Source organism: Trachypithecus francoisi, unplaced genomic scaffold (genome assembly GCF_009764315.1).
Source record: "Trachypithecus francoisi isolate TF-2019V2 unplaced genomic scaffold, Tfra_2.0 Lachesis_group12, whole genome shotgun sequence".
NCBI classification, from domain to species: Eukaryota; Metazoa; Chordata; class Mammalia; order Primates; family Cercopithecidae; genus Trachypithecus; species Trachypithecus francoisi.
This window is the reverse complement of record NW_022681457.1, coordinates 61,806,876-61,828,038: the sequence shown is the minus strand read 5'-3', so window position 1 is coordinate 61,828,038 and position 21,163 is coordinate 61,806,876. Positions and strand designations below refer to the sequence as shown.

The 21,163-nt window shown below is 49.5% G+C and overlaps 1 protein-coding gene across 5 annotated transcripts in view; it reads left to right on the top strand.

The window, feature by feature from the left end:
- The window catches only part of ANKRD27 (ankyrin repeat domain 27), an 80,135-nt gene that overhangs the window by 43,467 nt on the left and 15,505 nt on the right, over nt 1-21,163 (top strand). For 4 of the 5 annotated variants that reach the window (XM_033225601.1, XM_033225597.1, XM_033225602.1 and 1 more), the window contains 10 exons: nt 1,404-1,496; nt 4,039-4,166; nt 4,724-4,806; nt 6,006-6,121; nt 6,874-6,966; nt 10,203-10,400; nt 13,278-13,337; nt 13,451-13,570; nt 16,422-16,466; nt 18,272-18,394. In XM_033225601.1, coding sequence (XP_033081492.1) covers nt 1,404-1,496; nt 4,039-4,166; nt 4,724-4,806; nt 6,006-6,121; nt 6,874-6,966; nt 10,203-10,400; nt 13,278-13,337; nt 13,451-13,570; nt 16,422-16,466; nt 18,272-18,394 — 1,059 coding nt within the window. The remainder of the gene's footprint in view (nt 1-1,403; nt 1,497-4,038; nt 4,167-4,723; nt 4,807-6,005; nt 6,122-6,873; nt 6,967-10,202; nt 10,401-13,277; nt 13,338-13,450; nt 13,571-16,421; nt 16,467-18,271; nt 18,395-21,163) is intronic. The other variant, XM_033225600.1, reaches the window with a different exon arrangement.

The window sequence follows — 21,163 nt, the reverse complement described above, 5'->3', positions numbered from 1 at the left end:
TTGCAGAGGTGGGGTCTTGCTGTGTTGCCCAGCTGGTCTCAAACTACTGGGCTCAAGTGATCCTCCCGCCTCAGCCTCCCAAAGTGCTGGAGTTACAGGAGTGAGCCACTGCACCCAGCCCTAGATTTTTATATCTAGGTGAACATTACCAGCAATATGAAGATCTAAACTTATTAATTGGGGTGGATCCTTGAAACACCCAAAGAGATGGAGGAGTAGTTAATCTCTGTCTGTGTCATGAATTCCCCGTATATCTTCCTGGATTTGGCCTCGTGGCCATTTTATTGATTGATTGATCGAGTGATTGATTGAGATAGAGTCTTGCTGTGTCCCCAGGCTGGAGTACATTGGCGCAATCTTGGTTCACTGCAACCTCTGCTTCCTGGGTTCAAGCAATTCTCATGCCTCAGCTTCCGGAGTAGCTGGGACTATAGGCATGCACCACCATGCCTGGCTAATTTTTGTATTTTTGTAGAGATGGAGTTTTGCCTTTTTGGCCAGGCTGGTCTTGAACCCCCGACCTCAGGCGATCCACCAGTCTCAGCCTCCCAAAGTGCTGGGATTATAGGCCTGAGCCCCTGCGCCTCGCCTATTTATTTATTTTTGAGATGGAGTCTCACTTTGTCGCCCAGGCTAGAGTGCAGTGGTGTGATACCAGCTCACTGCAACCTCTGTCTCCCGGGTTTAAGTGATTCTTCTGCCTCAGCCTCCCAAGTAGCTGGGACTACAGGCATGTACCACCCCGCCCTGCTAATTTTTTGTATTTTTAGTAGAGATGGGTTTCACCACGTTGGCCAGGCTCTTATTGAACTCCTGACCTCAGGTGATCGTTCACCTCAGCCTCCCAAAGTGCTGGGATTATAGGTGTGAGCCACTGCGCCTGGCCATGTGGCCATATTATTTAATAGGCATGTCCAAAAAGCAAGACCCCTCTCTCTCCTGCTGGTTGACACTGGGAAACTGCGACCAGCTTGTAAAATGGCTTTCCTGCCCAAAGGCCCCAGATAAGACAGCAGGGTATTAGGTTGTGCAGGCATTTGGTCAGAGGCTTGAGGAGGGAGGGAGGCCAGGGCAATGTGAGTTTCCATCTGGAGGATGATGGTGTGTGCTGCATTCCATGCTGGAGATGGCACATTCCACATATACATGCAGTCAGGGTGCCGCCGCCATCCCCTTCCCCTGCCAGGAGCCACTGTCAAAGCCTCTGCTTCCAGGAAGCCCTTTTCCCTGCCTGACGTCAGCCCGTCCTCCGTCTCAGCGAGCAGGTCCTGTGTGAGGCTGGTGAGAGGCACAGCCGATCTGCTCTGGAAGCTGATACTGCTCAGCCGGGGTTGTTGCTGGGACACTGTGTTTTGAAGGATCTGCACCGATGTCTCGTGGTGTGTTTGGTTTTTTTCCTACAGGAGTCTGAGGGATTTGGTGACAGGCTGTTCCTTAAGCAGAGAATGAGCTTACTCTCTCAGATGACTTCATCTCCCACCGACTGCCTGTTTAAGGTGAGACACCAAGACATCTCTGTGGGTAAAGGTGGGTGAGGAATGCTGCATCTCTTGGCAGCATCAGGGTTGGCCAGGCATGGTGGCTCATGCCTATAATCCCAGCACTTTGGGAGGCCGAGGTGGGTGGATCACCTGAGGTCAGGAGTTCAAGACCAGTGTGGCCAACATGGTGAAACCCCCGCCTCTACTAAATATACAAAAATTAGCTGGGTGTGGTGGCACATGCCTGTAGTCTCACTACTCGGGAGACTGAGGCAGGAGAATGGCTTGAACCGAGAAGGTGGAGGTTGCAGTGAGCCAAGATTGTGCCATTGCACTCTCGTCTGGGCAACAGAGAGACTGTTTCAAAAAAAAAAAAAATCCATCAGGGTGGTGGTCTGCATAAACCCTGAAGTTCCATTCTGTGCTCAGTCAGAATGGGTGGTAGGAATTCTGAGGTTTTAAATCTGGGATCAAGGCTGGATGGGGTGGCTTACTTCTGTAATCCCAGCACTTTGGGAGGCCGAAATGGGAGGATCACTTGAGGCCAGAAGCCTGAGACCAGCCTGGGTAACATCATGAGTACCCATCTCTATAAAAACAATACAAAAATTAGCCAGGTGTGGTGGCGGGCACCAGTAGTCCTAGCTGCTCGGGAGGCTGAGGTGGAGGGATCACTTGAGCCCACGAGTTGGAGGCTGCCATGAACTATGATTGTGCCATTGCACTCCAGACTGGGTGGCAGAGTGAGACCAGCACATTTCCCCGTCTCCCCCCTGCATGCTGTGCTGTTGCTGTGCTGGGCGGCACACAGTGGGCACAGGCCAGTCCTCTTGCTTTCTCAGTTCCTCGAAATACTACTCGTTTTTCCAGGCCAGCTCAGTGGCGCCTCTGCTGGCAGCCCTGGCAGAGCTGATGCCTCCGCTGAGCTCAAGGAGCGCCCTGTCAGAGGTTTGTGGGTGTGTGCACTGGGTTGGGAACACGGTACCTGACTTCCTGATGGTCTGGTCACCTGGCACATGGGGGCAGCTCTCTGCTCAGACACTAGCCACAGGCAGGCCGCTAAGGTGCCCACAGGGCAGTCCGTGAGGGCTGGGCAAGGGCAGATCCCCCTGGGGGAGGCTGCTGGGCTTCCAGGCAACCTGGAGCCAGAGTGGGTCCTGGGGAAGAAGCACATCCAGGAAGCACAGGGTGAGCTCCACAGGTTTGTGTGTTGATAGGGTTTCCTGATCATTGCAGCTATTCTCTTTCCATTGTAGGCTGAGGCTCTGTTAGAATAAAAGAGGATCCCCTAGTCCATAGCAAGTATAAAAATAAAAATAATAATGATAAATAAACAAAATACAAGATGAAGCTGGACTTGGTGGTGTGCACCTGTAGTCCCAGCTATATGGGAGACTGAGGTGGGAGGATCACTGGAGCCTGGGAGGTTGAGGCTGCAGTGAGCTCTGATTGTGCCACTGCACTCCAGCCTGGGCAACATAGCAAGACCTTGTTTCTGAAAAAAAATAAATAAATTCTGTTATTTATCACCCTGTTGGGATTCACTGAAAAAAAAAAAAAAGAATACAAGAGGAACAGGACTGAGGCTTTTTCTAGTGAGGTGGCAAAATCCACACTGATGTTCAGAGATGTGTTGTCTGCCCGCCATTCCTATTGCTTTATGAATTTTGTCACTTTTTTTGTTTGTTTTTGTTTTTATTTTTTGAGACAGAGTCTTGTTCTGTCACCCAGGCTGGAGTGCAATGGTATGATCTTGGCTCACTGCAAACTCTGCCTCCTGGATTCAAGTGATTCTCCTGCCTCAGCCTCCCGAGTTGCTTGGATTACAGGCGTCCGCCACCACGTCTGGCTAAGTTTTGTATTTTTAGTAGAGACAAGGTTTTACCATGTTGGCCAGGCTGGTCTCAAACTCCTGACCTCAAATGATCTGCCTGCCTTGGCCTCCCAAAATGCTGGGATTATAGGCGTGAGCCACCGCTCCAGGCATGTTGTTGTTTTTTTAATTATGGAAAACTTTTAACATTTCCCAAAATAAAGAGAGCAGTAGAATGAGCAGAGGCCACCATTGTGCAGTTGTTTCATCTCCCCCCACCTGCTTTCCCCACCGCCAAGATGATTATGAAGGAAATGCCAGAGAGCAAATCATTTCATCCATAAACACGTAGATGAACATTTCTAAAAGGACTCTCGGCCAGGCTTGGTGGCTCACGCCTGTTATCCCAGCACTTCGGGAGGCCAAAATGGATGGATTACTTGTGGTCAGGAGTTTGAGACCAGCCTGGACAACATGGCAAAACCCCATCTCTACTAAAAATACAAAAATTCACTGGGCGTGGTGGTGGATGCCTGTAATCGCAGCTACTGGGGAGGCTGAGGCAGGAGAATGGCTTGAACCGGGAGGCAGAGGTTGCAGTGAGCCGAGATTGTGCCACTACACTTCAGCCTGGGCGACAGAACGAGACTCCATCCAAAAAAAAAAAAAGGACTCTCAAAAAATTTACTCCTAATAATTGAGTAATTCCTGCATGTGGATAGCATTTTGGATGTCGCTTTACAGCACATTGCATCAGGGAACCAGAAAGAAGTGGAGAGACTTCTCAGCCAAGAGGACCACGATAAAGATGCCGTCCAAAAGATGTGTCACCCTCTCTGCTTCTGTGATGACTGCGAGAAACTCGTCTCTGGGTAAGAGGGTGCTAGTGGAGGCTCAGTGTGCCAGGAAGCAGGAGACAGGAGGCCTCCTGGACCTTCTCCACTGTGCGCTGTGTGACTGCAGATAAGGACTGTCCTCCTTGCCCTCAAGCTGCCTCTGCTGTACAGTGGAGATGGTAACAGCTGCCCCTTTGGAGAATCAGATAGGTTGGAGGTTGTCAAAGCACTTGCTTACCGGCGGACTGGCCGCCCGGGTAGGCTGATTATAGGGCCTGCCCCAGCCTCAGAAAGGAGGTTTTAGAATGGGAGGAATGTCAGTTGTTCCCAGTAAGATTTTTGGTTTCTCATTATCCTTGTCAGGCTATTTTGCTGGGTGTAGAGGCCTAAAGGCTTGGTGGGGGAGAGACTCCAGGGCCAGGCACCTCTGTTCCTCACGTCGGTTGAGCCCTGGGACAGTCCCAGAGACACACATCTTGGGGGGCATCCTGTGAGCCACCTTCTCTCCGTGGCACCTGCCTATCTACCTGGTCAGGGACAGGCTTTGCTGTGCCATTCCCCTGTGTAGTTTTCTGTCTCTTTCTGTATTTTAGGAGGTTGAATGATCCCTCAGTTGTCACTCCTTTCTCCAGAGACGACAGGGGGCACACCCCTCTCCATGTGGCTGCTCTCTGTGGTATGTGGTCCTGGGCTGGCTCCTAGGGGCTGTCACAGCAAAGGGATGGTGCCCAAGGTGACCCAGCAGAGAGGCCTGGCTGATGGGCTGGGGGTTGGCAATTGGGGCTGCGTCATGGATCCATCCTCCAAGGGCCGGAAGGAGAAGAGGAGCAAATGTTCCACAGGCCTCGACGGCCAGCCTGCTGCCTCCTGTGCTGGGTGAAGCCCCCTGCGTGGTTCCCACGGCATGGAAACACTGCCTAGTGCTGCCCCAGGCTGGGCGCCCGGCGAGGGAAGGCTTGAATCTGTACTACGAGAACGGCCTCAGAATCGTCAGCTTGCAGTTCTTGTGGCCCTGCCTTTAAAAAATATTATTGTCTTTTAAAGTATACATTTGGCTGGGCATGGTGGCTCATGCCTGTCATCCCAGCACTTTGGGAGGCCAAGGCAGGCAGATCACTTGAGGTCAGACATTCGAGACCAACCTGGCCAACGTGGAGAAACCCTGTCTGTCTCTACAAAATATACGAAAATTAGCCTGTCGTGGTGGCGCACGCCTATAATCTTTGGAGGCTGAGTCAGAAGAATCTCTTGAACCTGGAAGGTGGAGGTTGCAATGAGCTGAGATAGATCCAGCCTAGGCGACTGAGTGAGACTCGGTCTCAAAAATAAATAAATAAGTAAATAAAATAAAGTGCACATTCAAGATAGAAAACATAAGGTCCTCCAGAGTCCCCGGCCATCCCTGTCTCCCAGAGATCGTTGTGATTGATGAGTGTCTGGGGTGTGTCTGTGTGCTTCTGTGCTTGTGTGGATGCATAAAATATGTGGTGCTCTGGGGCTCATAATATTCTGCTGTGTGCAGTTTTTCTCTTAGCACTATGCAAGAATATGTTTACTTGTATTTTTTAATGGCTGCATAATATTCCATCTTAGGAACTGATGAGTCATGGAACCTCTGGAAGCATAAGGCTCTTTTCCATTATTTTTTGTTGCTGAGAGGTGGACTTTGGCTGGATCCCCTCCAAGGTCTACCCCAATGTGTCCGGAGTCTGCAGAGCCTTACTTGATATTACCTGTAGGTCCTCTCTAGCAGAAAAAGTGTCTACCGTGTGTTTCATGCCCAGGACTAGGAGGGTACAATAGTGTTGTGGTTTTACAGTTAAGGTGTGGAAGTCCTCTGTGCCTTCCTTCTCCATTGTGCCTTCTGCTTTGCAGGGCAGGCATCCCTCATCGACCTCCTGGTTTCCAAGGGCGCCGTGGTAAATGCCACAGACTACCACGGGGCCACTCCACTCCACCTGGCCTGTCAGAAGGGCTACCAGAGCGTGACGGTGAGCAGTGGTGCCTTTGTAGTGGGCTGTCGCTTTGCACCTGTGAGCTTGGTATTGTGCATGGGTGACTGTACGGTCATGCTGGCTACCCTGCACCCCCGTCTCCTGGTGCTGTGTCCTCCTCGTTCCACAGCAGCTCAGCTACAGCAGTAGTCAGGCAGTCCAAGGACTCCCGGGGTGTCCTGGGAAGACTTTCTAGGTCTCCTGGACAAGATCGTTAGGTTTAGATTTGAAACTTCCTAGCCGGACGTGGTGGCTCATGCTTGTAATCCCAGTGCTTTGGGAGCCCAAAGCAGGAGGATTGCTTGAGCCCAGGAGTTTAAGACCAGCCTGGGCAACCTAGGGAGACCCCGTCTCTACCAAAAAATATCTTTTTTAATTATCTGGGCATGGTGGTGTGTGCATATAGTCCCAGCAACTTGAGAGGCTGAAGCGGGAGGTTTGCTAGAGCCCAGCAGGTCGAGGCTGTAGTGAGCAATGATCGTGCCACTGCACTTGAGCCTGGGAGACAGAATGAGACCCTCTCTCTAAAAAGAAAAACTTCCTGATCATCTAGGGGAAGAAAAGATGGGGCTTTAGACCGTTTTCTTCAGTCTCTAAACTGTCAGGAAGGATGGGTGTTGGTATAGTTTGAGTAGTAGCATAAATAAGATTGAAGATGGTAACAAACGACCTCCCCCTGCTAAGACTGGAGGCTGGGCCTCCCAGGGAGCCAGCTGTGCCCTGCTCATCGCTTTCCTTTATCTCCGCAGCTGCTGCTACTGCACTACAAGGCCAGCGCGGAAGTGCAGGACAACAACGGGAACACCCCGCTCCACCTGGCCTGCACCTACGGCCACGAGGACGTGAGTGGCCCTTGCTGTTCCCGGGGCGGAGGGGCTGCGTTCACCTTTTCCCACTTGTAGAGAAGTCGGGATATCTCATTAGTCTAATGTATTTTGTGTCGATAATTATTGAAACACTGGGTGTGTAAATTTTTTGAATATGAAAGAATGTTAGGCCAGGCATGGTGGCTCACGCCTGTAATCCCAGCACTTTGGGAGGCTGAGGTGGGCAGATCACCTGAGGTCAGGAGTTCGAGACCAGCCTGACCAACATGGTGAAACCCCGTCTCAACTAAAAATACAAAAATTAGCTGGGCGTGGTGGCAGGCGCCTGTAATCCCAGCTACTCAGGAGTCTGAGGCATGAGAATCAGTTGAACCTGGCAATCGGAGGTTGCAGTGAGCCAAGGTCGCACCATTATACTCCATCCTGGGTGACACAGCGAGACTCCATCTCAAAAAAAAAAAAAAAAAAGGAATATTTAATATATTACAGATGCCATATTGAAGTAACAAAAATTTAAAAAGAAGTCACTCATTTTCTTATCCTGAAGTCAAATCATTTTCATTTATCCTTGCTACCATCTGGTTCTTACTTGTATACATATTCAATTTTTACATTTTCTGTTTTTATTATTTACTTATTATTTATTTATTTTCGAGACAGGGCCTCACTCTGTCACCCAGGCTGGAGTGCAGTGATGGGATCTTTGCTCACTGCAACCTCCGCCTTCTGGGTTCAATCGATTCTCCCACCTCAGCCTCCTGAGTAGCTGGCATTATAGGTGTGTGCCACCACACCCAGCGAATTTTTGTATTTTTAGTAAAGTCAGGGTTTCACCATGTTGGCCAGGCTGGTCTGGATCTCCTGGCCCCGAGTGATCTGCCCCATCTCAGCCTTCCAAAGTGCTGGGATTACAAGAGTGAGCCACCACACCTGGCCTTTATTTTTCACTTTTTAAAATTAGAAAAAAAAATTTTTTTTTGAGACAAGGTCTTGTTCTGTTGCCCAGGCTGGAGTACAGTGGCATGATTTTGGCTCACTGCAGCCTTAGCCTCCTGGCTCAAGCCATCCTCCCACCTCAGCTTCCCCTGGGACTAAAGGTACACACCACCACACCTGGCTAATTTTTGTGTTTTTTGTAGAGAAGGGGTTTCACCATGTTGCCCAGGCTGGTCGCAAATTCCTGAACTCAAGTAATCCTTCCACCTCAGCCTTCCAAAGTTCCGGGAATACAGGCATAAGCCACCATGCCCGGTTCACTTTTATAATAATATCCAAGAATTGTGTAATTTCCATTTTCACACCCTGTTTCACCGCTATGTGCTTATTTTTTCCTACCCGCCCTCCCTCTGGCTTCTCTCCGTAGTGATATATGGATAGATTTACATACGTGTGTGGGGGTCAGGCCTGGCCAGGTGGTTGATGTATGAAGGTGGCACTATGCCCTGTACGTTTTTATGCCACTTGCTTTCCTAACTTAGCCCTACGTTACAGAAATCCTCTAGGTCAGTCCCTGCTGATCTAGCACATTCTTCTTTTTTTTTTTTTTTTTTTTTTTTCTAAGACAAAGTCTTGCTCTGTTGCCCAGGCTGGAGTGCAGTGGTGCGATCTCAGCTCACTGCAACCTCTGCCTCCCGGGTTCAGGCGATTCTCCTGCCTCAGCCTCCTGAGTAGCTGGGATTACAGGCACATACCACCACACGCAGCTAATTTTTGTATTTTTAGTAGAGACGGGTTTTCACCATGTTGACCAGGCTGGTCCTGAAACTCCTGACCTCAAGTGATCCTTGCCTGCCTCGGCCTCCCAGAGTGCTGAGATTACAGGTGTGAGCCACCGTGCCTGGCCATCTAGCACATTCTAATAGCTGCAGTGATCTATCGTGTGTTGTGTCGGTGGTCTCCAAGACCACCCCTGGGCTCAATGATTTACTGGGAGGACTCACAGAACTCAGCATACAGTCGCACTTGCAGCTGTGATTTGTTACAGCAGGACACAGAACAACATCAGCAAAGGAAACAGGCACATGGTGGAGTCCAGAGGAGAGCAGGGGTGAGCTTCAAACAGTCTCTCTCGGCCAGGAACAGTGGCTGGCACCTGTAATCCCAGCACTTTGGGAGACCAAGGCCGGCAAATTGCCAGAGGTCAGGAGTTGAAGACCAGCCTGGCCAACATGGTGAAACTCCATCTTTACCAAAAAAATACAAAAATTAGCTGTGTGTGGTGGCACACACCTATAATCCCAGCTACTCAGAAGGTTGAGGTGGGAGAATCACTTGAACTCAGTAGGCAGAGGTTGCAGTGAGCTGAGATTGGGCCGCTGTACTCCAGCCTGTGCGACAGAGCGAGACTGTGTCTCAAAAAAAAAAAAAAGGTGTTTTTTCATGGAGCCACACAGGATGGGCTCAGTTCTTCCAGCAGTGAGTTGGAACCACACACAGGAAGTGTGGTCCACTCGGGAGGAACTCATCCCCAAGAGTTACTGAAGGCTAGTCCCATAAGCACCTTCTGGACAGCATGTTCCAAAATGCCATACTCCCAGAAGAAACTCAGCGTTCAGCATAAACTGCATTGTATAAAACAATTCAGGCCCAGTATGAGCCACCTAATCAATCAGGGAACTTTGGGAACACTCCCCACATCCAGGCACCCATAGAATGTTTCAGGCCAACAGGCAGTCTTGCAAGCAGGCTTCTCAGTGGTTAGCAGTCTCAGGCCTGCTGTAGTAACTCTGTTCTGTACATGGAGACATCACAGTTTTTGCAGCCACTTCTTACTGATTGGCAGTTTCATCCTTTTGAAAGCATGAGGTGTCCTGGCTGAGCGCGGTAGGTCACGTCTATAATTCCAGCACTACGGGAGGCCGGGATGGGAGGATTGCTTGAGCCCACAAGTTTGAGGCCTGCCTGGGCAACAGAGCGAGACCCTGTCTCTACAAAATAAAAAATAAAAAATCCAGGTGTGCTGGTGCATGCTTGTAGTCCCAGCTGCTCAGGAGGCTGAGGCGGGAGGATCGCTTAAGCCCAGGAGTTCAGGGCTGCAGTGAGCTATTACTGCACCACTGCACTGCAGCCTGGATGACAGAGAGAGATCCTGTCTCAAAAAAAAAAGAATGAGGTGTCCTGATCAGATACTGTGACACCTCTGAGTTCTGTCTATTACTGCACATTTGCTTGGTGAGGAGGCCGAGGAGAGCATAGACCTTGTCGAGGCTTGGTACGTCCATGAGCAATGCTCTTTCCCCATCTCTTTGCAGTGTGTGAAGGCTCTGGTCTACTACGATGTGGAGTCGTGCAGACTTGACATTGGCAACGAGAAAGGAGACACCCCTCTACACATTGCTGCCCGCTGGGGCTACCAAGGCGTCATAGAGACATTGCTGCAGAACGGAGCATCCACCGAGATCCAGAACAGACTAAAGGAGACGCCTCTCAAGTGTGCATTAAACTCAAAGGTAGCTCTTCCCATCCCTGAGTGGCAAGATGACTTTGAAAGAAGATCGATGTCCGTAGCTTAGGTCTTGGCCTCATAGACAAATTATGCATTAATGCCTGAGGGCAGAATTTGGCTTGCACCCTTTCTGCTGCATGTGGGACTTCATCGTTAATGGGTTTTACTGATTTATATTATTTTTGGTTTGAGTGGGCATTTTTCTCATTTTTGTTCCAGGAGCTGCTGTAGGCAGAGTTTGTTCTGGCTGCTGAGTGCTATTGATTTATTGGCAAATGGAGTGGGTAGAAACGAGGGTCCTCAGAGGCAGGAACTGGGGAGGGAGCAAGATGTGTTGGAACTCTGTTTTCCCGGTGCTTCACCTTCAATGCCTAGAATGTTTATTCTGACTCGGCTAGTTCTGGACATCATTGAGTATGGTTTCTTTCTTACATAATTTGTTAATGAACTCACTTTTTTCTCGTAGTAATTTCTGGAGACATAGTTTGGGGAGCGTGTTGTGAAGTGCTCACCTCTTTCGCGTCAGCGGGGACTGGGGGTGACTCACAGAGGCCAGTTCTCTGCACTCTCGTCTCTTGGCAGCAGAGCTGGTGAATGGCGTTGTAAGGCAGGCATGTGGCAGACTGACCGGGGGAAGCACGGGTCCCTGTGAAATGGAGACCCCAGCTTGGGGGTCCCCTCAGGGATTCTGTTCCAATCCAGGTCTCTAGGGAAGCCTTCCCTTTGTACAGGCCTGACTTTCTGCCTTTTTACAAAAATACTTAATTTTTTGTTGTTTTGAGATGGAGTCTCGCTCTGTCGCCCAGGCTGGAGTGCAGTGGCTCCCTGCAACCTCGGCTCACTGCAACCTCCACCTCCCAGGTTCTAGTGATTCTCCCACCTCAGCCTCCCAAGTAGCTGGGATTACAGGTGCCTGCCACCACGCCTGGTTAATTCTTTGTATTTTTAGTAGAGACAAGGTTTCACCGTGTTGGCTAGACTGGTCTCGAACTCCTGACCTCAGGTGATCCACCCACCTCGGCCTCCCAGAGTGCTGGGATTACAGGTGTGAGCCATTGCACCCAGCCCCAAAATATACGATTTTATAAAAGTAATAGAGATGAGATCTTAGCATGTTGCCCAGGCTTGTCTTGAATTCCTGGCCTCAAGTGATCCTCTCGCCTCCACTTCCCGAGGTGCTGGCATTACAGGCATGAGCCACTGCGCCCGGCCAGCTTTCTGCCTTTTGATGTTTTACTGGCTCCCTTTTATGATTTCCAGCTCTTCTAGGTTGTTCTTTCAGTTTGTTTACATCTTATTCTGGGAGTAGCACAGTTTGAATTTGTTTTTATTTTTGTTTTCTCGAAACCTCTTTATTGAGGCATGATTGGCATACAGAAAGCTGTATATAGTCAGTGTGTACAACTTGATGAGTTTAGAGATAAGTGGACATCCATGAAACTGTCACCACCATCTATTCCATAAACATATCCATCACCTCCAAAAGTTTACTTCTGTTCTTTTTTTTTTTTTTTTTTTTTTTTTTTTTTGAGACAAGGTTTGGCCGTATTGCCCAAACTGGAGTACAGTGGTGCGATCTCAGCTTACTGCAACCTCTACCTCCTGGGCTTAACCCATCCTCCCACCTCAGTTCTCGAGTAGCTGGGACTACAGGCATGCGCCACCACACCTGGCTAATTTTTGGATTTTTTATACAGATGGAGTTTTGCCATGTTGGCCAGGCTGGTCTCAAACTCCTGTCTTCAAGTGATCTGCCCACCTTGGCCTCCTAAAGTGCTGGGATTACAGGTGTGAGCCACCGCCCCTGGGCCTTCATCTTTCTTTTTTATTTTTATTTTATTTTATTTTTTTGAGACGGAGGCTCACTCTGTCACTCAGGCTGGAGTGCAGTGGCATGATCTTGGTTTACTGCAACCTCCGCCTCCCAGGTTCAAGCGATTCTCCTGCCTCAGCCTCCCTTGTAACCGGAAGGTACAGGTGTGCGTCACCACGCCCAGCTACTTTTTTTTTTTTTGTATTTTTAGTAGAGACAGGGTTTCATCATGTTGGCCAGGCTGGTCTTGAACGGCTGACCTCAAGTGATCTGCCCGCCCCGGCCTCCCAAAGTGCTGGGATGACAGATGTGGACCATCTCGCCATCTCGCCCAGCTTCCCTCTTTTTTTTTTTTTTTTTTTTAATTATGTTTTTGGTGTGTGGTAGGGACACAGTGTAAGATCTACAGTAAAGCACAGTTTGTGAAGGGTTAGATCCCTGCTTCTGGCTTCAGGGGCCTCGGCTGTACCTCTGAATACCTTTCTGCAAAGGTCGCAGCTTTCTGACAGGCAGAGCTGACTGGGCTGAGCAGCGCCACCACGGCCTGGGCTATTGCGATGCCTTGGGAGGAGGGTTCTACTGCTGTGGTATTTGTTTACCAGAGACCCTTCCAGAGGGAGATCTGCAGAGGAAAGGAGAGGCCGCCTTCTCGGCTTGGCTCTGAGCTGTTCTTGCTTGAGACCTGTGGGTACTGGAGGAAAGGCCACACCTCTTGCCTGTGGACAGACAGGCCTGGGGGCTGGATGCAGTCATCTATCAGGCTCCATGCGGGTCTGGCTTCTCTTATCCCTTGAGTCCATGCATGGGAAGCCCTGAGTCCTCCCACGGGGCAGGAGGAGCCATGATGGGAGGAAGCCCCGACTTTGGTGTGATCCTATGTAAATTGCCACCTGTTCCGGGTCTTGGTTTCTCTGGCCATCCAAGGATGCGGCTGGGCCACATGACCTAAGGCTCACTGCACTGACATTCTGAGGAGCTGGGCCAGCAGTGGGGCATGTGGGTGATGGGGCTGTGCTGAGACGACCTCCATCTCATTGGGTACTGTTGGCATCCCCTTTGTCCCCCTAGATTCTATCTATAATGGAAGCCCATCACCTGTCCTTCGAGAGGAGGCAGAAGTCATCCGAGGTAAGTCAGCCAGGCAGAGCGAGTTGGTTACGTCGGAGACCAAGGGCTCTTTCTCCGGTCCTCACGTCACCCTGTGCCCTGTCTTCTCTCTCGTCGGGGCTCCCTGGCTACAGGCCCCTGTGCAGTCCCCGCAGCGCTCCGTGGACTCCATCAGCCAAGAGTCCTCCACTTCCAGCTTCTCCTCCATGTCAGCTGGCTCAAGGCAGGAGGAGACCAAGAAGGACTACAGAGAGGTGAGGCTTCCAGAGGGAGGATGGGGACGGGGAGGCCTTGGCGGCCCCAGGCAGTGGCGTTCAGCTGAAGAGCCTTGGCCTGATGAGGGCTGCCCTCTCAGCCTGCTCGCCTGTGCTGGGGCTGCTGCTGCTGTGTGGTGGCTGAGGTTGGTGCCTTCGAGCTAGGCCCAGCGGCATCTCGCAGTGCTGTGCACTTAGGCATGCCCTTCCGTGGGCTGCTCCCTGAGCAGCAATTAGTGTGGTAGAGTGTGTTTGTGTATTAGAGAGAGGATAGGCTCAGAAAAATACAAGTCAGGTCATGTAGGGGTCCACTGATTTCAGATCATTTTATTTCTATTTTAATTTTTTTAAGATAGAGTCTCGCTCTGTCTCCCAGGCTGGAGTGCAGTGGTGCAATCTCGGCTCACTGCCACCTCTACCTCCAAGGTTCAAGCAATTCTCCTGCCTCAGCCTCCCAAGTAGCTGGGATTACAGGGGTGTGCCACCATACCTAGCTAATGTTTTTGTAGTTTTAGTAGAGATGGGGTTTCACCATGTTGGCCAGGCTGATCTTAAAACTCCTGACCTCAGGTCTCCCAAAGTGTTGGGTTTACAGGCGTCAGCCGCTGCACCTGGCCTGTTTTTGTTTTTCATTTTTATTTTTACTTTTTTGAGACAGAGTCTTGCTCTGTCGCCCAGGCTGGAGTGTAGTGGCGCAATCTTGGCTCACTGCGACCTCCACCTACTGGGTTCAAGCAATTCTCCTGCCACAGCCTCCCAAGTAGCTGGATTACAGGTGCCTGCCACCATGTCCAGCTAATTTTTTTGTATTTTTAGTAGAGATAGGGTTTCACCACGTTGGCCAGGCTGATTTTGAACTCCTGACCTCAAGTGATCCGCCCACCTGGGCCTCCCAAAGTGTGGGGATTATAGGCATGAGCCACCGTACCCGGTCTGATTTCAGATCATTTTGGAAAGTGTCTGCATAGCATTCTCTGCCTTACATCCCCGCTCTACAGGCACCTCTGTTGAGAACCTAATGTCGTTGTTCCTGACTTCTTGCAAAGTTCACATAGACATTCACACATGTGTCCACCTTGCAGTTTGCAGAAGTTCATTGATGGCCTTTGTTTTTCTTTTTATTTTTTCCACTTAAGTTACTTTAGAGTTTGTTTCAGTGTCAGCACAATAGATTTGCCTCATTCTTTTCTTTTTTTGCGACCTAACCTTGCTCTGTCACCCAGGCTGGAATGTGGTGGTGTGATTTTGGCTCACTGCACCCTCCACCTCCTGGGTTCAAGCAGTTCTCAGGTCTCAGTCTCCTGAGTAGCAGAGATTACAGGCACCCGCCACCATGCCTGGCTAATTTTTTTTTTTTTTTTTTTTTTTTTTGAGGCGGAGTCTCGCTCTGTCGCCCGGACTGGAGTGCAGTGGCCGGATCTCAGCTCACTGCAAGCTCCGTCTCCCAGGTTTACGCCATTCTCCTGCCTCAGCCTCCTGAGTAGCTGGGACTACAGGCGCCCGCCACCTCGCCCGGCTAGTTTTTGTATTTTTAGTAGAGACGGGGTTTCACCGTGTTAGCCAGGATGGTCTCGATCTCCTGACCTCGTGATCCGCCCGCCTCGGCCTCCCAAAGTGCTGGGATTACAGGCTTGAGCCACCGCGCCCGGCCTTTTTTTTTTTTTAGTAGAGATGGGTTTTCACCATGCTGGCCAGATTGGTCACGAACTCCTGACCTCAGGTGATCCGCCCACCTCAGCCTCCCAAAGTGCTGGGATTACAGGTGTGAGCCACTGCACCTGGCTAGTTCTGCCTCATTCTTTAGCTGAGAAGTGGATTGTTGAATGGATGTACCACCTTTGATGGCCCCCGCCATGGGTGCTGAACCCTCATTGACCCTACCATAGTGTCCCACTACCCGCAAGCCGTGACATGCTCTTGGAGGACCAAGTAAGCTTAGCTCCATGCAGAACCACAGCAGAGAAAGCCGAGAGATATGGTCCAAAGTCTAACGGAGACCTGCAGTTGTCCCTGGGAGGGGTGTCCACCCTCATGGTGCCCAGCTAGCAGATATTGAGAGCTGAGTTCAGTATTTCTTTTTTCTTTTTTTTTGAGACAGGGTCTCACTGTGTCACCCAGGCTGAAGTGCAGTGGTACAGTCATAGCTCCCTGCACCCTCAAACTCCTAGGGATAGCCTCCAAAGTGCTGGGATTACAGGCTGAGCCACTGCCCTTAGCTAAGTGTATTTTTCTAAATCATAGAGGTGGCTGGTGTCTTAGGAAGGACTTGTTCTCCAAGGCGACCATGGCCTCACCTTTCCACGTGGATAAAGTTACAGTTTATATTCCCTAAATGGCAGTGGGTTCTGTGCACACCAGCAACTTCCTAGGATACCCTCTCTGAGCAGTTTTAGGGACACGTTTACAAGATACTAAATCAGCCGGGCATGGTGGCTCACGCCTGTAATCCCAGCACTCTGGGAGGCCAAGATGGGCAGATCACCTGAGGTCGGGAGTTCGAGACCAGCCTGGCCAACATGGAGAAACCCTGTCTCTACTAAAAATACAAAAAAAAAATTAGCTGGGCATGGTGGCGAGCACCTGTAATCCCAGCTACTAGGGAGGCTGAGGCGGGAGAATTGCTTGAACCTGGGAGGCGGAGGTTGCGGTGAACCAAGATGGCACCATTGCACTCCAGCCTGAGCAATAAGAGCGAAACTCCATCTTAAAAAATAAATAAATAAATAAGGTACTAAGTCAGACGTTAAAACTCCACAAATCAAGCCAATAGGTTTTCAGAATGTTTATATTATTTCTATTATTATTTTATTACTGAAATCATTTTTCTAACATTCTTGTTCCTTTTATTAAGGTAGAAAAACTTTTAAGAGCAGTTGCTGATGGAGATCTAGAAATGGTGAGTTTTTAGAAGTGCCTTTTCTTTTCTTTTTATTTTTTAGACACAGGGTCTTTTTCTGTCACCCAGGCTGGAGTGCAGTGGCATGATCATGGCTCACTGCAGCCTTGAACTCCTGGACTCAAGCGATCCTCTTGCCCCAGCCTCTTGAATAGCTGGGTACACAGTTGTGTGTGGCCATGCCTGGCTAATCATAAACAAATTTTTTGTAGAGATAGGGTCTCGCTATATTGCCCAGCCTGGTCTTGAACTCTGGGCCTCAAGTGATTCTCCTGCCTTAGCCTCCCAAAGTGCTTGGATTACACGTGTGAGCCACCATGCCCAGCTTTAGAAGTGCTTTTTATTATAAAAAGCTTGTTCTAGCTTAAAACAGCCACCCACCTGTGTTTCTTGTCTGCAGTTCAGTTTTGGGCCATGTGGACTCTTTGATTTTGTGCAGAGGGCGGTATGTTTAATGCATATTTGGTAATGGCAATGTTATATTTTCCTAACAAGTAATGAGGCAGATCAACATACAGGCACATAGCAAGCGTGGGCCCTGCCTTTCAGATGTCCGTATTCCAGGAGTGTGGTGAGACGTTGCCAAGACCAGAGACCATGTCCAGGGCACAGAGTGTGGGCTCAGAGCCCAGGCCCACTAGCCAGTGTGCAAGGAGGGCAGCTCGGTTTTAAGAGAGGGCAGCATTTTGGGGACAGGAGGAAATAGAGAAGCAAGGGCAGAGCCCAGTGGTGTTTGTGAGGCTCTGCAGAAGCTGTGGACTCCTGGGCTGCCGGAGGGGCCCTGAGACTTGGGGCTCCGAGGAGTCATAAGCAGGTGTCTGGATGAGATAGGGCCACCGGCCCTGGGCTGGCACCTGGAGAGAGTGTCGTGGCTTGAAGGGAAGGCGTCTGTCCTAACCATTAGGCACATCTGACAGTGAAATGAGTGGACAGTGGAGACAGCCGTCCTTAGATTCTGAGGGACAGGTTCCCCTGGCTTGCCTTTGGCCCCTTGAAAGGACTGTGTCTTCCACTTTTTTTTTTTTTTTTTTTTTGGAGACAGAGTCTTGCTCTGTCATCCAGGAGTGCAGTGGCACAATCTCGGCTCACTGCAACCTCCACCTCCTGGGTTCAAGCAATTCTCCTGCTTCAGCCTCCTGAAAAGGTGGGACTACAGGCATGCACCACCACACCCGGCTAATTTTTGTATTTTTAGCAGAAACGGGGTTTCACCATGTTGGCCAGGCTGGGCTTGAACTCCTGACCTCAGGTGATCTGCCCACCTAGGCCTCCCAAAGTGCTGTGATTACAGGCGTGAACCACCATGCCTGGCCGTATCTTCCACTTTTAATGGAGGAGGGAGTGAGGTGCTTACTAAGTGCCCTAGGACCAGGGTGGGTTTATTTTTTTTGAGACTGTCTTGCTCTGTTGCCCAGGCTGGAGTGCTGTGGTGTAATCATGGCTCACTGTAGCCTTGAATTCCTGGGCTCAGGAGATTCTCTGGCCTCTGCCTCCCAGAATGCTGGGATTACATGTATAAGCCACTGCGCCCAGCCTTAGAACTAGAGTTTTAAAGCCATCACCCTGAGGCAGCACTGATCTGCCTGCCCATTTTTATGATAGAAGAAAAGAATCTGTGGCGTCAGTTGTGAAGTGGAAGGACTGAGGAAGGCTTCGTGAGGGAGCAGAAGCCGGTTATAAATGGCTGTGGGGTTGGGGAAGGAAGTGTGAGCCCTGATTGGGAACGGTTGATGGTGTGTGTTTAAGATACTGTGCAGCGAAGACGCTGAGGATGTGTTCCTGTTTCCCTTACTCTCCATCATCAGGTGCGTTACCTGTTGGAGTGGACAGAGGAGGACCTGGAGGATGCGGAGGACACTGTCAGTGCAGCAGACCTCGAATTCTGTCACCCCTTGTGCCAGTGCCCCAAGTGTGCCCCAGCTCAGAAGGTTCGGCTTTGTTTCTATTGGTGGAGGTTGGAGAATGTAGGCAATTTTTTTTTTTTTTTTTTGAGACAGGGTCTTGTTCTGTCACCCAGGCTGGATTGCAGTGGTACAGTCATGGCCCACTGCAGCTTCAACCACCTGGGTTCAAGTGATCCTCCCACCTCAGTCTCCTGACAAGCTTGGACCACAGGCATGCACCAACACACCTGGCTAATTCGTTTCTTTTTGTAGAGACTCGGCCTTTCTGTGTTGCCCAGGCTGGTCTCGACCTCCCAGGCTCAAGCGATCCTCCTGCCTCAGCCTCCCAAGGTGCTGGGATTACAGATGTGAGCCACTGCTCGTGGCCAGCAAATTCTTCCTTTTTCCCTCAGGAAAGTTCTCTGTTTCTCAGCCAGATAATTACTGTACTGCATGGCTGTGAATAAGTATTCCCCAAGATGTGGTGGGACTCATTAGCCCAGGGCGAGTGCCAGCTTCCTGTGCAGCAGGTAAGTGAGCAGGAATGCGTCCCCGTGATTAGCATTTTGGCTGCTATCTGGGCCCCTGAGTCCTGTGGCAGGAGCTTATGAACAGATGCTCGAGGGTCTCCTGCCAGGTACCTAAAGCCCTCCAGGGAAGCTGCACGCGTGTTCTGCTGCTGCTTTTACTCAAGTGAGTTCAGTCTTCGTGGGGACTCTCCCCCAAGTGCAGAGGAATCCCCAAACCCTCTCCCAGCTTCCCCCAGGGGTAACATCCTTGCAAAACTGTGGTGCAGAATCACAGCCAGGATATCGACATTGATGCAATCTGTGGACCTTAGTTCAGATTTCCCCAGTTCTGCTTGTTCTCAGTGTGTGTGTGTGTATGTATTTAGTTCTGTACAGTTGTGCTACATGTATAGGTTTATGTATCCACCGTCACATTCAAAATATCTTCTGTGACAGAAGATACTTTTTTATACTCATTGTTCTTTTTTTTTTTTTTTTTTTCCCAAGATAGAGTCTTGCTCTGTTGCACTGTTGTCCAGGCTGGAGTGCAATGGGGCAGTCTCGGCTCACTGCAACCTCTGCCTCCCAGGTTCAAGCCATTCTCCTGCCTCAGCCTCCCGAGTTGCTGGGCCTACAGCACCTACCACCATGCCCGGCTAATTTTTGTATTTTTAGTAGAGACGGGGTTTCACCATGTTGGCCAGGCTGGTCTCAAACTCCTGACCTCAAGTGATCCACCCACCTCAGCCTCCCAAAGTACTGGGATTACAGGTATGAGCCACCGCACCCGGCCTCCTTGTTCTTTTACAGCCTCTTATTCTTGTTTTGTAATGTCCCCAAAAGACACAACACTAAACTGCTTTATATCTGTGATTAAATTAAAACCCACCTCGCCATTCTTTTCTAGCCAGTGTTTTAGAATTGGTTTTTAAATCCTTTATTGAAGTATAATTCACAGACAGTAAAGTCTATGTATTTATACAATTTGGTGAACTTTTACAGATGTAAAACCTGTGAAGCCATCACCTCCATCAAGACACAGCACGTCTCCGTCACCTGCAAGCACATTTCTCTCACCACAAGACCAATCACTCAAGCTGCCCTCTTACAGCCACACCCACCTCTCTACCTGCCATGCCCACCCCACCATCCCCAACCCCTGGCAACCATTCACCTGTTCTTCATTTCTCTGATCCTGTCACTTCAAAAACGTTATATGAATGTAATCACACAGTATACGTAGGACCTTTTGGGATTGACTTTGTTCGCTCCATTTGATTCCACGTTGTTGCATAGAATCAGGTCTGTTTCTCCGTGGCAGGCTGGCATTCCATTTTTTAAATGGTGGCATATACTCATGTGGAATGTTCAAGGACATGTATTTTGTTGCTGGTTTGGGGAATGTCATCAATAAAACTGCCATGAACAAACATTCGAGTAGACGTTTCGGTAAGAACACAAGTTTTCATTTTTCTAGGATAAATGCCTGAGAGTGCAATTGTGGAGTCACGTGGTAATTGCACGGTAATTCCATGGTTCGTTTTTATAAGGAACTGACAGTCTTTTCCCAAGCAGGCGGTATGGTTTTACATGCCCCCCAGCGATGTATGAGTGATCCAGTTTCTCCTCATCCTCCGCAGCCTTGGGCGTGGTCATTATTCTCTGTTTCAGCCATTCAGATAGGTGTGTAGTACTATCTCAATGTGGCTTTAATTTGCATTTCTCTAATGGCTGATGCTGTTGAACAGCTTTTCACATGCTTATTTGCCGTCTGTATTTGTTCTTCAGCGAAATGTGTGTTAATGTGTTTTGCCCATTTTCTGATTGGTTTGTTTTTGGCTTTATTGTTGAACTTAGAGAGTTGTTTATATATTCTAGATATGTGGATATTTGTCAGACACGTGGTTTGCAGACATTTCCTTTCATTCTGCAGCTTGTCTATAATCTCACGTGGGCTTTCACAGAGGAAAAGGTTTTTATACATCTAGTTTGTCAATATTTCCTTTTATAGATTATACTTTTGGTATCAAGTCTGAGAATTCTTTGCCTTGCTCTAGATTTCCAACGTTTTCCTGTTTTTTTGAGTTATACTTTTATATTTTTATAGTTAAGTCCGTGATCCAATTTGTGTTAATTTTTACTCAAAGTGTGAGATTTAAGTTGAGGTTCTTCTTTTTTTTTCTTGCCGACAAATGTCCACTTGCTCCAGCACCATTTGTTGAAAAGCTCTCCTTCCTCCCGTGACTTGCCTGTGCACCTGGGTTGGCTATAGATTGTGTGGATCGATTTCTGGGTTCTCTGTTCT